This window comes from Myripristis murdjan, chromosome 4, assembly GCF_902150065.1.
Source record: "Myripristis murdjan chromosome 4, fMyrMur1.1, whole genome shotgun sequence".
Taxonomy (NCBI): Eukaryota; Metazoa; Chordata; class Actinopteri; order Holocentriformes; family Holocentridae; genus Myripristis; species Myripristis murdjan.
Genome location: NC_043983.1, coordinates 19621309 through 19636795, shown reverse-complemented (window position 1 = coordinate 19636795; position 15487 = coordinate 19621309). Strand labels below are relative to the sequence as shown.

General features: G+C 40.7%; 1 protein-coding gene across 1 annotated transcript in view; it reads left to right on the top strand.

The window, feature by feature from the left end:
- The first annotated feature begins 667 nt into the window (after positions 1 to 667).
- Positions 668 to 15487, top strand: part of kif1aa (kinesin family member 1Aa) — a 44246-nt gene continuing 29426 nt past the window's right edge. The window contains exons 1-12 of the mRNA XM_030049149.1: positions 668 to 956; positions 3213 to 3387; positions 11974 to 12047; positions 12331 to 12513; positions 12653 to 12721; positions 12824 to 13002; positions 14219 to 14330; positions 14591 to 14668; positions 14766 to 14831; positions 14924 to 14941; positions 15043 to 15121; positions 15221 to 15299. Coding sequence (XP_029905009.1) covers positions 3282 to 3387; positions 11974 to 12047; positions 12331 to 12513; positions 12653 to 12721; positions 12824 to 13002; positions 14219 to 14330; positions 14591 to 14668; positions 14766 to 14831; positions 14924 to 14941; positions 15043 to 15121; positions 15221 to 15299 — 1043 coding nt within the window. The 5' untranslated portion in view covers positions 668 to 956; positions 3213 to 3281. The remainder of the gene's footprint in view (positions 957 to 3212; positions 3388 to 11973; positions 12048 to 12330; positions 12514 to 12652; positions 12722 to 12823; positions 13003 to 14218; positions 14331 to 14590; positions 14669 to 14765; positions 14832 to 14923; positions 14942 to 15042; positions 15122 to 15220; positions 15300 to 15487) is intronic.

Genomic DNA, 15487 nt, shown 5'->3' with positions numbered 1-15487 from the left:
ACATGTCTAACACCTTGTGTGCATGAAGACCACTCTTCAGCCGTTCTGCATCTGTGGTCATGCCTTTTATTCATTAACAAATAAATTTTTCCTGCCCTTGACCCAAATGTGAAAGAATCTCCCCCTTTCTGGTGATTATACTCCTCTGCCATTGTGAACTGAAGCAATTTAAATGGTGCAGAGACCTGCTTTGTGCCAATTTTCTCCTCTCAGCTTGACATCCCATGGCTTGACCTACTAAACCCTAATTCACAACAAATACCTTTTTATTCCTCTATTGTTCTACGTGGAAAAATCCTGTAAAACTAGGCTGCATTTGTGTATTGACAAATATTCTAACTCCGTATCGGCTGTATTTTGTTTAAGTTAAATTCAAAGTGTATAGGCCTTTGTATGAGATGTTACATGAGGTCTACTAATCCATTACTCTCTCTCTCTCCCTCTCTCTCTCTCTCTCTCTCTCTCTCTCTCTCTGTGTGTGTGTGTGTGTGTGTGTGTGCATGCCTGGCTTTCTCACCCCTCCCTCTCCTCTCCTCTTTCTTCCTCTCTTCCCACTACTGCATTGATGCTGTTACCTCCCTCGGTGGTGATGTCACTGGCTCAGTGGAGCTCAGCATCCTTGCCAAAGGCAGGGAGACAACAGAGCCATTTTGACTGCTAGAGTGTGGAGGACCAAGCAGGCGAGCAGGCACCCACCTTTCCGGGGTCCCATTCCCAGGCAAAGCAGGGGGCAAACAGGGGCCGGTATAGGACACTGTCCGGGGCAATTCAACCCTCGCTTTCATGGGAGAGAGAGGGGAGAGAGGAGGCTGCTAGCAGGGCAGTGTCAGACCTGGAGGAGGAGGAGGAGGAGGGCACTGGATACCAGACGAGGTGGAAGTAGGGAGCTGGAAAAGCAGAGGAGCTCAACTAAAGCGGCTTCCAGAAAACAGCAAGGCGTTGTTGACTTCGCAGAGGTAGGATATCCCTTCATTTATTTATTTATTTATTTTTTTTGTTTGCTGACCCCCCATTGTTCGGCAAGGTAATGCAGTTTTAATGAGACAGCATTTATTTACTTGGTGTTGAATCTCCTGGGATGGGGTTGGCATAGGGTGCGGCCATTGAGGAGGCTGTCAACAGACTTCCCGGCACGGTTTTAGAAGGATGGAAAAAAGGGGACAATGATATTCAATCAAACTGCGTGGCCTGACACGACATAAACTAGCATTTTCTGCTTTTATTGTCGTAAAAAAGCGCTTTAAATGCGTGAGCTGTAACAGAAGGACGCGGATATATGCCCTGTCATCGAGCTGAAGGTAAAACGAGTCAGGTAAATCTTAAAACAAAGCGCAATTCTCCTATTATATTAGACAGTTCAACACTATTGTTTCTTTCGTGTGTCACAATCTTTTCCCAGCAGTCGGTTGACAGGTTACACACCATAACGCTGTGTGATACACTGTGTTTTCAGACTCATAGGCAAAAGACGTAGCCCACTGATGAACTATATGATTTTGTTGTCTATAATAAGGTAAAAGCAAACATTGGTCAACTCCAGCATTTATTTATTTATCATTTTATTATTATTTTTCTTACATTAACATTAGCCTTTGTCACCGGCAAAATGGTGGCCGCCCAGCTACATCCTCATCAGCTGATTGGTCTGAGCATCTGTAAGCTATGTGCAGCATCACTGTCTCGGCCATTGACGGATGGATGTTGTAATACACCAGATTGTTTTTATTATTATTGTTTTGTATTAGAGCGTATTTTTGAAGAAGTTAATCTGTCAAGTGGGACCAAAAAAAAAAAAAAAAAAAATCAAGATGGATGACCCAGCCTTGCAGAATTAAGTATGAATATGCACCATAGAGCAATGAGGGCTGTGTATGTGGCAGAGGAGGGCAGGCACCCTCCACCCCCACCACCCCCATCCTCCTCCACCACCCCACACCTCTCTCCTCTGTATAATCAGAATCAAATATGACAACTGGCTAGGCAAATTCACAGAGAAATTTCACGCTGTAGTAACAGAGCATTGCCCCCTTTAATCATTTAAAATCTTCACATTAAGGAACAAGGCCTCGCCTGTTATTCAGTCAAGCCGTGTTTTAATTTTCCCTTAATTTCAGACTTCGAGATTGGGTATTGAATCTTTTATGCATTCAGTGTTTGTAGTGTATTAAATATGATGTGACCTGTGCACACTGTTAAAGCTTTATATGCTTTGGACAAATGTTCCCTATGCTGATCTACTGCTACCAGCAAGCTTTCATAGCACAAAGGAGTGAACCTGTTCACTGTGCCAAGAGCAGAATGTGCTAGGAAGCAGTGTGACACAGCAGTTTTACACCTGTTAGTGATGACAAACCCTTGAATTAGAAGACATATTGAACACTGATCCAAAATGTAATACTTTTCAGGTTTACCCCAGGCTGCAGAGGACATATTGAGGTTATGAATTCAGTAACAAAAGTATGAGTACTTCAATAGAATAAGAATTATATTGTTGGCTCAGTTTCAAATGAGACCCTGTGCTGCTTGCAGCTGAGATTGTTGACCAGGATGAAAAATAATTATAGTTTGATTGCCACAATGATGATGAGTCATGGTTGCACTTGATATTGTTACAATGCCTCTATAACTCCTCAGTATATAGTATTTAGTGTTATATTATTGGTTATATGATAAATATCATGTAGTAAGCATCGGACTATGACCAGCCCTTCTAATAATAATCAACCTCCCGGATTCCCTCAGAGCCCAACCCTGGTTTTGCTTTTGGTTTCTGTGTTACGAGGCCACTGTAATCCAGGGAAATAGTCTGACATTTAGCTGTTGTTGCACTTCTTTTGTTGCTGCTAGTCTCGTTATCCATCTCCCTTGACTGCAGCTGACCATGCATGGTCTTTTCATGTTGCAGCCACATAGCCCTGCCCTCCTCTATTGTGCTGGATTTGTCAGCCACGAAGTGCCACGTCCTGCCTTTACAATTTTTTTCATACAATTAATGCATCTTATTAGAGGTTAAGGCCTCTGTTTTGCAATGGAGGGAGTGTCTTGCATTCTTGCATTCTAAATCAAAGGAAATCATAACATAACATAACATAACATAACATAACATAACACATGCCAAGAAATTATAGCTCTTACAGTACTATGGATTGATTGGATTAGTGATAAACCTTTAAGAATAGTATCAATGAGGATTATTATTTGTTCCCTTACAGATCCGCTACCGACTGGCCCTGTACCTGGGCAGTGAAGAGGGCACCCCAAGGTACTAGGAAGGCAGCACCATGGCAGGAGCCTCTGTGAAGGTGGCGGTGCGTGTCCGCCCCTTCAACTCCAGAGAGATTGGAAAAGAAAGCAAATGCATCATTCAGATGTCTGGGAACACCACCAGTAAGTACTCCAGCCAGAGCTACTTTACTATAATCTCTATCAATCTGTAGCCTGTCACAGTTCTCCATTCATCAGACCCATGTAGGTTAAAGTTCATACAAATCCATTTTGTTGTTATTCAGCTCTAAATATGGGTTTTTACATACAACGTGGGCAGAAAAAGTGCAGTTGCAGTTTGCAGTTGGCACCTGGGTGGCCAGTTTTAAGAGTAATAAGGAGGACCTCCTTCAAGCACCCACCCCGCTGAATTGAGGAACAAGACACAGAATTGTTCAGAGCTCCAGGGGTGGAGGTCTGTAGCCAATCCTGACCTCTGACCTCCCTGTGTGGGGTAGTTACAGATCAATATCTGACATAATTTGATAAGCCTAATCTGGTAAAATGCATTACAATGACAGACTTGGACCATGGTCATGATTACTGTTCTATTCCTAAGGTTGAGGAAAGCAAGGCCAAGGCACATGAGATGAGCTGAAACGTTATTTGGCATCAGTTTAAAATTAAGATGCAGCTTGTAGTGACGCCCTAATTTTTTAAAAAAATATAAGCAAATTAAAAATTGATGTTGTGACTAATATTTTATTTGACATTTGCCTTGAAAAGGGATTAATGCTGTGGAGGGCCACTATATGGCAAATATAGCAGGGCTCAGGTTTAGGATGAGATATGAGGGTTATCTGAATGAAAATGGCACCACGTCCAAGACTGACTGCTGTCTGTTTACTCAGTGGACGATCACAGAAAAATTACTGAAGGATTATAACTCCACCATAGAGCAAATATCAGATTGAAATCTTAATCACCTTGTCAAGCAAACCTCTTGAACTTGACTACATAATAATCATCCTTTAAGAGCACTGAACATTATCAGACAAAGTTAGACTGTAGTCAATTATTAATGTGTCGGACCAAGTAAGCCAGATTTTAAAATGGCTCCTCATTATTAGTAGTCTGTGATTAATTGTTCAGGTCAAATAGCAAGATATAAAATTGTGTGTGTGCTGCTCACACAAATTCTACAGGCATAATACTGGAATAGCCACTTCCTAATAAACACACAGTATTACAAAACACTGCAGAAGGAGTTCCCTATCCCTGTGACATATTACTTATAAACATTTGACAGCCTTAGAGGTATTTGTAAAAGGCAATGTGCTGTTGCCTGGTTTGTCCTATAGTGAACTGCATTTCCTTTTGGGACAAAATGGTGTGCAGTTTGTAAGCACTAGAGACTCAGTAGGTTAGACAGTCCTACATTCCTTGGGATACAGAGGACTGTAGGTGAGAGGAGACTGGAAAGATACTTGATATCTAGTCTGTTTAGCAAGGTAAAGCCATATGTCAATAATGGATGAGGCTTGCTGAAATATTTACAGTTTGGCCTAATTTAGCCATCTCCCCCCTCCTTCCTCATGTCATGGGTGACTAGAGACAACAAGCTTCTCTGCTTTTTTGGACCATCATTTTTTAACTGTGCCCATTGTTGTATGTGGTGATAAAACTCCCTTGCAACACTGTCTATCTACCGTATCTGGAGATAGAATATAAAATGTATCAATGGACAAAATCCCTTTAAATTTGTCTTAAAAAAAAAAAAAAAAAAAAACACTATCCTGAAGAGTAAATTAAATATTTCTTTTGTAAATCAATCACTTTTGCAGTATCTATCAGATTCTGCGGTACGTGTGATTGCGACCAACACCCCGCAGTAAGAGAGGTGCCCCTGTGGTGGCAGAGAGCGCCTTCCTCTGTGTCCAGAGCAGCTAATGATAGGTATTTGGTTGTCAGCATTGTCTCCTTTAGTAATGTAAACCTAGATCAAAGACTGTCCACAGGGAATGTATATGGACAGTGTAGCTAACATTCAAATGTCCTTGGAGGATTCCCGCCTTAATTAGGCTCTGAAGATAATTTCTAAACACACAAAGCCAGTTTCACTTTATGTGTTTACAGATTACTCACACATGCTATTTGTTATTTTTGCGGACAAGCTGCTATGATAACAGGCATTTGCATACAATCTTGCTTTTTTGCTGTGATAATTTGTTCATTCGCTGCATTCTTCTTCTCTTCTTTGATTGGAGAGCTTTTCAGAGAAGTCAGCACAGTCATATAGCAAAAAGAGCTATGATGTTGTTCATTCAGCAATAAGCTTTATGCTCCAGTCAGACTTTATGTAGGTCTATGGATCCTTTATTACAAACTGATTACTCTCCCGTAGAAAATCTGTTGTGGCACAAGCAATTTTGAACACAAGATGAACTGCAAGAACATTTTATTTCATGTGCTGAGCCATTTCACAGCATTTTTTAAGCTGTAGGTTTTTCGTACTTTGACTTTGGACATGGTGACCACGAAAAGACTGACTACTGCGATAGCAGAATGTCGCTGTAACTTTCTTGGTTAAATATTTGGTTAAATATGAGAACCCCTGTGTTTGATTCCCGTCTCTCTAAACCTCTTCTGTTAAATGGCAGACTGTTCAATTTTGTGCTAAAGCCTCAGAAAAGAGGAAAAAATAAGTACGCTGACAGAAAATAGATCACAGTGGACACAAAACATAGGGCCAGTGGATATTTACAGTTAATCTGACAATGATATATTAAAGGAAAGCCCCCCCACTGGTTACATTTTGAGACAAAGCACCTGTAAATAAATACGTTTTAGTTCATCTAGAGGTAGTTTTCTGGTTAATCAATCAAAAATTTCCAGATTAAATTGAGTTGATCATCATATCGGCAGTAACAGAAACCCTCATGTTTAATTTGCGATTTCAGCCTTGGCCAGCACACACAGACACACAAAGACACTCTCAGTGAGACAACAGAGCTTTTCAGCCAGCAGATTGTTCTCTTCCACACAGAGTCAATGGCTCTGGATGTGGACTCTGGGATGTGAGCAGACTGATGTCATGAAAAAGCCCAGTGGTAGCAGTGTCTAGAGGGGGTATAGAGGCACGGTATAAATGGCCCCTTGTTTTTTTTGTCGTCTGGGCCAGGGGGACGGAAGAAGAAGAAGTTTAGGGTTTTTTGTGTGTCTCGCTCTCTGCTTTGTGCTCTCTGACACCCATACATGGGTCAATAGCCTGGTTCCCACAAAGCAGGAGAATGGCAGCGATCCTGCTGGTGACAGGCTTGGCTAAAAGATCCTCCCTGCTGCCCCATGCCGACCTTAATTAAGATGCAGGAGGCAAACCTGGTAGAATCATGGGCCTCTATTTAGGGGGCCATCAGACAGAAACACTTTGTGAATAAATAGTTGTAATATTTATTCTGCCACAGAGGATTTTTTCACTGCAGTATTTCTGGAAATTTCTGCTGATCTTCACTTCACTATCAAGTGTCCTTACAGAATCACAACAGGATGTCATTGTCTGTTAAGTGGATGGGTAGATTTTCTTTGTCCCACCACCCTGGCACATTGTATGTGGGACATGATGTCATCATGGTGGCGTGTGTGTGTGTGTGTGTGTGTGTGTGTGTGTGTGTATCTTTGCACACACATTCTTGTGAATACATGATGGAAATTTTATCCTTACACCACAGATTTTCTCTACAGAATAGATGATCTGATTAGATTTTGGAGCACGTTGCTACATAAATTTGCATTAATGAGGAAAAACATTTCCAAAATGTTGCTGAAAGTGCTGTAATTTCTTCACGCTTTAAGATGGTGAGTTCATATGAGTAAGATGTAAGTGTTATTTGAAGACCAGTAAACGGACATGTTTCCATCTAATATATCATGGCGAGCATCATCAGATAGATAAATAGATGCACACACACCCACAAACACATACACACACACAAACACACACACACACACACACACACACACACACATACACACACACACACACACACACACACAAACACACACACATATTAGAACAGTAAGACATAATAATCAACTGAAATCAGTTGAAACAAGGTCAGTGGCAGTGAGTTTTCAATTCAGATTTAAAATATGAAAATTATAATTATTTCACCATTTGGACAGAATCTGGAAGGCTTTTCTAAAGTGGATTTGAAAGTTAGATACAAATCCAGCAGCAGACACTACCAAGCCTGACCTTCTTGCCGAATATAGTGTCTGTGTCAGAGGCCAGGCTCTCCTCCAGTCTCTGTCTGTCAGTGGGTTTACATTCTCTGCCAGACCCGCTGACGCAGCCACATTTCCTCTCCTATTGACTGGGGCAGGTCAGCCGTGACAGTCTGACCAGCATCACTCAGTCACGATCATGGAGCCCCCAGCAGATAAGACAAACAGGGTCCACTGTATTGTAACATGAAGCTCAAAACATAATTCTCTAACAATTAAAATTAAGCTACATAACTGTATCTTCAGTAAACAATGTGATGTGTGTGTTTGGTCGGCCCCATGGTCACGAGGTAAGACCACACACTGCCTGGAGAGAGCAGAGAACACCTGCTATCCCGGGCACAGATGAGCCACTATTGTACCCGTGATGTGACGTTCAGATATGGCGCCATCTATAGAGTCAACACCTCACGATTAATGAGCGTTCCCGTCATAAACAGATCAGATGGGGAGAAGGGAGTATGGTGAATCTTCAGCACGCCGAGCACAGAGACGTGCTCGGCGTGCTAAAACGCTGCTCAGGCTGTCCTCAGGTGGAGGTTAATCTCACACACAGGCAGCAAGCACTGAGGATGTCAGCTGAGCTCCTGAATGTGATTTAAATATCCAACGCTGCACTGCCTTTCACCGTGGCCCTCATCGACTCTGCCAATCACTGCTGTGCTAGAGTAATTACTTTATCTGAAAGCAAGGGCACTTTTTCTTTGTGGGGAAGCTCGAATGAATCATAGCACAATCAGAGATGAGTAAGGGGAAAGAGGACGTCATACTGTAGAGACAGTGGGTCTGAACAATAGTGAGATCTTGTCTGTGTGGGATTTTGACGTTGTTTAACCAATGGTTTTCTACTATGTCAGACAATAAATCCAGATTTTTAGCAGAGCTCGGAAGCAGAAGCAGCCTTTTTTAGATGGCTATAACCCTGTTATTGAACCTGTTATTTAAAGAGGCAATACGTGAGATTTTTATTGTGCTGAAGCATTGAAGCAACGTAGCTTATTACCAGCATGTATGAGTAGTGAGGATTTGTAATTGCCACTATACAAGCCAAGACTAGAGACTAAAAAGATGACGAGGGTGAAAAGAACGGCATTACCGATGACACAAATGTAATGAATAGAGGGACTGTGGTTATTAATAACATTACTTAATTAAGCGTAACTGTCCCTTCTCTAATGAGTATATATTAGATAGTGTAGATGTAATTGGATTATCTAATATACTGATTTATTGAGGGTGATGTCATGTTATAGTACCATAGAAAGGTTATTTGTGTAAGGAGAAAATGTAGTTGAAATGGATGTATACATTATTTAAAAAGAGATAAGTTATGGAAAAAGTTGGCTGATAAAACTGAATCAGTAGCTACTCTAGCTGTTGGTGTATTTCTTGAAGACAGTAGACAGTGGATACTGTCTTGACATCCTCCCCTACTGTGAAAATAACACATATTTATATTGAAGGCTGTAGTGTGTGTAAGATATATTCATGGATGAAATTGGCTGTCTTCCAGTAATAGAGTGCTCCTTGCCTGGTAACGAATGTCTCAGCTCATTGTCCTGAAGGTAGGGGGCCTTAAACCTGAAACCCGACTGAATCACACTGGCCTATATTCCACAACCGGAAACACAGCAGCATTATAGAGGGGAAATAACAGTGTATGTACACTCGATTTAGAGTGTTTTTAGCCTTGGGCTTTGTCTTTTACTATCAACTGCATCTCTGCAGTAGAGGAGAAAATGGTGTCTGAAGCTCCGGGGGAGGAGAGAAGAGGATCTTTCATAGTTGGCACTGTCAGGCTGCCCAATATGTTTTGCTGGTGGGTACACGGGCTGCCAGATGCTGGTAATCAAACAAATCCACCTTGATTTTATTCATTTAATCTCCACACTTTCTGCTAAATTAAACTGGAAGGGGCACATCAGTATTTGGGTGTGTTTGAAGCCTTTGCACGAGGGCTGTGTGCCTTTAAAAACCTGCCTCTCGGTGCTGGTCTGCCACAGAAGCAAGGCACAGAAAATGCTGCTCATTATAAGGTGCCCTCGGGGAAATAAGAGTCACTTGAATTTATGTATCTGAGATTGCTCCTTCAGTTGCCCAGTGTTATCGTAAAACAAAATTGTAAAAATGACTCACAAATATGAGAAAGACAGCAATTACTGTATACAATGCCATCATTTTGGGAAAGCCTAATGCTGTTTGTTGAAGCCTGATTATTTTTGTGTGTTGGTTTTCTATGGATGTAATTTCTATCTATTTCCAGAAAGAGTATATTTTTTAATTCTCGCCAAGGCTATGCTTACATACATCCAGTGAGTTTCTACAGAATTAGAGAGTGGGCTTTTATGATTGAAGGTTAGATTCTGGACAACAGCATTCACTAATGTGAATTTATTTCAAATATTTCAACAAATTATGGATGTTATCTTTGTGTATTTGGGTTACTGGTGAATGTGATGTTGCGCTTGAGGGATCTAAGCCTGCATTTTTGGTGCCAGCTCTGTGTGGGAGTGATTCAGAGAATGAAAGTCACCTCTGCCATCACATAAAAGGAGATTAAGTGCACAAGAAATTCAGCTCACCAACAATGTAGATTAGTGAGCATGGTTTTAAGTCACTAATTTTTCTATAAAAAAAAAAAAAAAAAAAAAAAAAAAAAAATCATAAATGACAGGAAATAGATGGTTCAACTTCAGTGGTGTGACTCAGAAATCATTTGAGGTTTTCTGGCTATTTAAGCGTGGGTTACAGTTGATGAAACAAACATCTCATAGTACTGTAGCTGTACTAATGTGAGGCTCTCCAGCTGAAACCCAGCAGCAACCACAGACACTCCTTAAATCCTCTTGCTGGGATGAATTGAAACATCATCATGCAAAAACAAACATTAATATTTCTGCCGATTTTTACTGGTTCATTGTGTGTGTCACTTTTTGTCACTGTGCAGTATAAATGTGATATTACAGAGGTAAAGTGATTTGATGAGGCAACATAATTTGAGTACTTAGATTGGCTTGATTAATCATGATAGCTGTGGGTGTGTCATCCTAAATTTGTAAAACGGAAGCCAGACTTTTATTGTTTACTTATTTATTAATCCCAGGTTTTCGTTTAATTCTCCCAGTGTCGGTAAAGTTGTAGTCGTTAATGGCGTCTCTTCCTGTATTTTCCGGTTAATGGTTGTTTTGCGGTCTCAGTTGTTTTGCATTGAAAAGTGACAAAAATAATTTACTTGTAGGGCATGCATTTGCTTCCTCTGTTGGAACCGTGTGTGTGCTTTTGTTAGGACGGTGTTAGGACAGGTTTCCCCCCTGACTGTCCAATTCTTTGTGTCAAATGCAGTAAGATGAGTAATGTATTTTGACTTGTGTAGTCTGCTTTTTCAGGCTTGGTTGAGTTTTGCAGTTGGCTTTGTTCAGTGAAGCAAATATCCCTTAAGCTTTAAAAAACACAGTCCTTATTCTAGTTCAAACTGTTTTAATGCCATTAAGTGCATTTTTACAAAAAAAAAAAAAAAAGACATATATTATATATTTCATATTTTATTGAATGTTTGTCCTTAAGTCAGGAGTTAACTTCAGCAACTTTTTTGAGTCGTGCATGAGTTGTACAATTGCCATAGTATATTACCATGACTTGCTGACCTATACTTCCATACTCTTGACTGATATGAATAGTAAGAGCAAAACATGTAGCTCAGGTAGTCAGTGCATATAGGCAGCAGGCTGGAAGAACTAATAAAATCACCTATAACAGCTTACCCAACTGAAAGTAATGTTGCTTAATTAAACTTTAAGTAAAAAAAATGATGAGAGAGAGAAAAAATCTTTTTAGAGAAGAGAGCTGATCTTTTCTAGGTAATTCTTACAGGACAAGATGACAGATAGAAAATAGATTGCTTAAATTAGACAATTTAAAAAATGGTACAAAAAAAATACTAAATAAAGTGCAAATAAGAAGTAAAATGAGACTGACCATTCCAGAGTTAGTTAGTCAGTTACTCCAAGATGTACAATTTATACAAAGTAAAAGGGGGTTTTCAGTGTTTGTACACGACTGTGGATTCACACTTAAGCTGGATGCAACAAGCACTAAAAGTAAATGCCTGCAGTTTTGGCAAACAGAGTTATATGCAGTTGTATTTACTTAAATTGATGTTACTATTGGTGCACCAAAGTCTCACAAGAACAAATACCATCAGATATACTATGATTTGAACACAGAAGGTTTATTAGCGATTCTTGCATCTCCCTGAAAATTTGAATTTGTCAGTTGAATTTCTGGTCCCATTACACTCAATGTTTTGTATGGACTGTAACAGTTTTCTGTGCTTTAGCGCAAAGGCCCAAAAGCTCTAATAGTGCCAAAAGTAGAGGTGACTGAGGCCTTCTCAGCTCTGACATGACACTGACCCGGCTCAGATCCAGTTTCATGTGGGCAGTTCTCGCCCTCGCTCTGACCCATGTTCGTTGTCCTGTCTTTCAGCCATCATCAACCCCAAGCAGCCCAAAGAGAACAAGAGCTTCAACTTTGATTACTCCTACTGGTCACATACCTCGGTAAGTCTCTCTGCACTCCTCTTCACGCTCTGCAGCTTAAATCTTGCTGGTGTCCAGCAAACACAGACAGCAAAGGCTTACACACACTCCCACACGTGCATGTATTGTATGTACACACACAGGCACACATATGCACATAAAGTGTTCTATGAAAAGAACAGCACCAAATATTTATTTATTTTTATGAACTTGGATGTGAAAAAAAGACAGTCCAACAATGAATACTTGGAGTGTTATTGTGAATTTGAATATTCACATTGCCGCCTATGCTTTGTGTCCACAGCCAGAGGACATCAACTATGCCTCTCAGATGCGGGTGTACAAGGACATTGGAGAGGAAATGTTGTTGCACGCCTTCGAGGGCTACAATGTCTGCATCTTTGCTTATGGCCAGACCGGTGCTGGCAAATCCTACACCATGATGGGGAAACAAGACGTCAAAGATCAACAAGGAATCATTCCCCTGGTAGAAATTCTACCTTTTTATTTTTATTTTTTTGCTTGACCAGAGCTGCATGCTAAGAAGCCATGTGACTGAACGAAAGGAGAGTTTCATCTGAACTTGTCCAATGTAAATAATGTGTAACTTATTTTTCTCCTGCCAGCTATGTGAAGATCTGTTCACTAAGATCAATGACAGCAACAATGACAACAGCATGTCCTACTCTGTAGAGGTAAGCTTGGAGGTCCTCTGTCACTGGCCTGGTTGTTTGTGCAGTGTAGCTGAGCCGGTGGTCCGCACTGAATGTTCAACCTAAAATTGTCAATTTGATCAGGTAAGCTACATGGAAATCTACTGTGAGCGTGTGCGGGACTTGCTGAATCCTAAAAACAAAGGACACCTGCGCGTGCGAGAGCATCCTCTGATGGGACCCTATGTGGAGGACTTGTCCAAGCTGGCTGTCACCTCCTACAATGACATTCAGGACCTGATGGACTCTGGCAACAAGGCCAGGTGATGAACACACAGTCATTTCATTCATTTATTCAGTCATCTCACTGGTGAAAAATAGAGGGTGTACAGGAGCATGCATGGCTGTGGATGGGTGGATTGACTAATTAGTGGCCCATTTTTTGTACTTGCCAGGGAATTTACTGCATGAGAAAGCTCAAATTATAGGACAAAAATAGATGCCATTAGTATGCCATGTGTAATACACTGAACACATACAGTACATCAAGCATCACAAATACGTTAGTCATTTTTTGTGTTGAACAGAAGTTGGGCTCTAAATGGAAGCCACTAGTTCTTTGTAAATATGCTGCCGCCCGAGACTGAAATACAAGCTGCAGGCCTATGTACTATAGGTTCAGGTTGTTTAATTATTTATGTTGTAGCTATTTACCTATTTGAATTGTGGTCATTGAGTGTTGCTGAGATCCATAGAAATAGCACGGCTGGTCATGCTGCACTGACTTGGCAAGTAAGATCTCCTCGCTGTGGCTTTTAATACTCACTCCTGCACAACAGAGTGTCGATACAAATTAAAGCATGACATTATGTTTTATTAGTTTCAAACAATCCATATATCTGTCACTTACACCCGCAGCCCTAGAGTGGCTATAGGGGAAAGGGGTTCAGTCATTCTGTATGCTGCTCTATCATCAAAATTGATTGCACCTAATAAATTATGTAGGTAATATATATGTAAATAGTGCAGATTTGTATGCAGATCGAGTACATTTTTGGGATCCTGGTCTCATTGCATTTTCATTCAGTCTTAGACATCAAAGGCTTAGACATTTATTTTAAAATCATTGAAGTATGTAACAGCCAGTTGCACATTTTAGTTTGTTTACATCCATATTCTTGCACAGAGATTATCGTCCTGTGTCATAATTGCCCTGTCTGTGACTGATGTGGCAATTTAAAATTATTGCAAGTTAGTAGCAGTTCATCATTTTACTGAAATGCCTAAATAATGTTTGCTTTTAGTTTTGAAATTTTGGCAGAGAAACTGATGTAAATTTTCAGGCTATACTTTAATGGCAGACCGACACAATTACAGTCGTGTTCTTGAATTCGATGCACATTATTCTGGTCTTTTTTATGCAAATACAACACTGCTGTTCCCCAGTAGTACAATACTATTTCTCCTATATTCTAACTATGGTAGCTGTGTTTCGCTGGTGTTACATCATGTAGAAATGATGTTTCTTTGTCTCTATAGGACCGTGGCTGCCACCAATATGAATGAAACAAGCAGCCGCTCACACGCTGTCTTTAACATCATCTTCACCCAGAAACGCCACGATGCTGAGACTGACAACACCTCTGAGAAGGTACAGGGGTTTCTCCACCACCTGAACCGACTCATGTCGCACTAAACTTTAGCTGCTGCTTATCTGTGAGCTGACTGATGACAGTGATTTGAATCTTATCTCGAATAGGAAATCATTAATCTCCGTAAGGTCACAATGTCAATGTCGCCTTGTGAAGATCTTTTTAATGAAAAAATTATATCAATGAAGATGAATGGATTCAGCTTAGTTGGTTGCCAGCTCATGCGTTGAGTATGTATTTCTTTGATGTTCTGTCACAGGTCAGCAAAATAAGCCTGGTGGATTTAGCAGGGAGTGAGAGAGCAGATTCTACAGGAGCCAAAGGCACTAGACTTAAGGTGACAATTGTTTCCCTCAGCTGCATTTTGGGTATTTTTAAACAGATTAAATTGAAAAGTGCTTCAGTGCAGTTATTCTCATCTTGTCCTATTACAGGAAGGAGCAAATATCAACAAATCTCTGACCACACTGGGGAAAGTAATCTCTGCTTTGGCAGAAATGGTATGGAAATCTTTTATTAGAGTACATCTGTATACTACTAATATTGGATCAGATAGATTAACATGTTAATACTGGTGTCTACTTCATTTTAGGATTCCGGGCCAAATAAGGTATTTTATCCAAATGGCATTTTTTTAATTTCATTATTTCTCTTTGATATAACACAGCTAAATGCTCTGATGGCTCATTTGTATCTGTATTTTACACACAGAATAAAAAGAAGAAGAAAGTGGAGAGCTTCATTCCCTACAGAGATTCAGTTTTGACATGGCTGCTGAGAGAAAATTTGGGTATGAATACAGTATTCATGCCGGCTGAGCCCTAATATTCCATTAATCCTCTGCAAATGTAATCCCTTTTCAATGAATCTCTTCTCTGCATCGTCTCAGGGGGGAATTCTCGCACCGCTATGGTGGCTGCCCTGAGTCCAGCGGACATCAACTACGACGAGACCCTCAGCACCCTCAGGTAGAGCACCGGGGAGCGCACAACACACTTTCTGTCGTGTCTTTTTCCTCCCACACAGCTGATGAATGTGGCTTTGAAGGACACCGAGGCCACTGAGACCACGTTATGTAACAGACAATTACAGTTTCCTCAGTGGCTTGTGTCCGTTTCACTCTTCAAATACCCTTCAAAAGTTGCAGCTGCAGTGC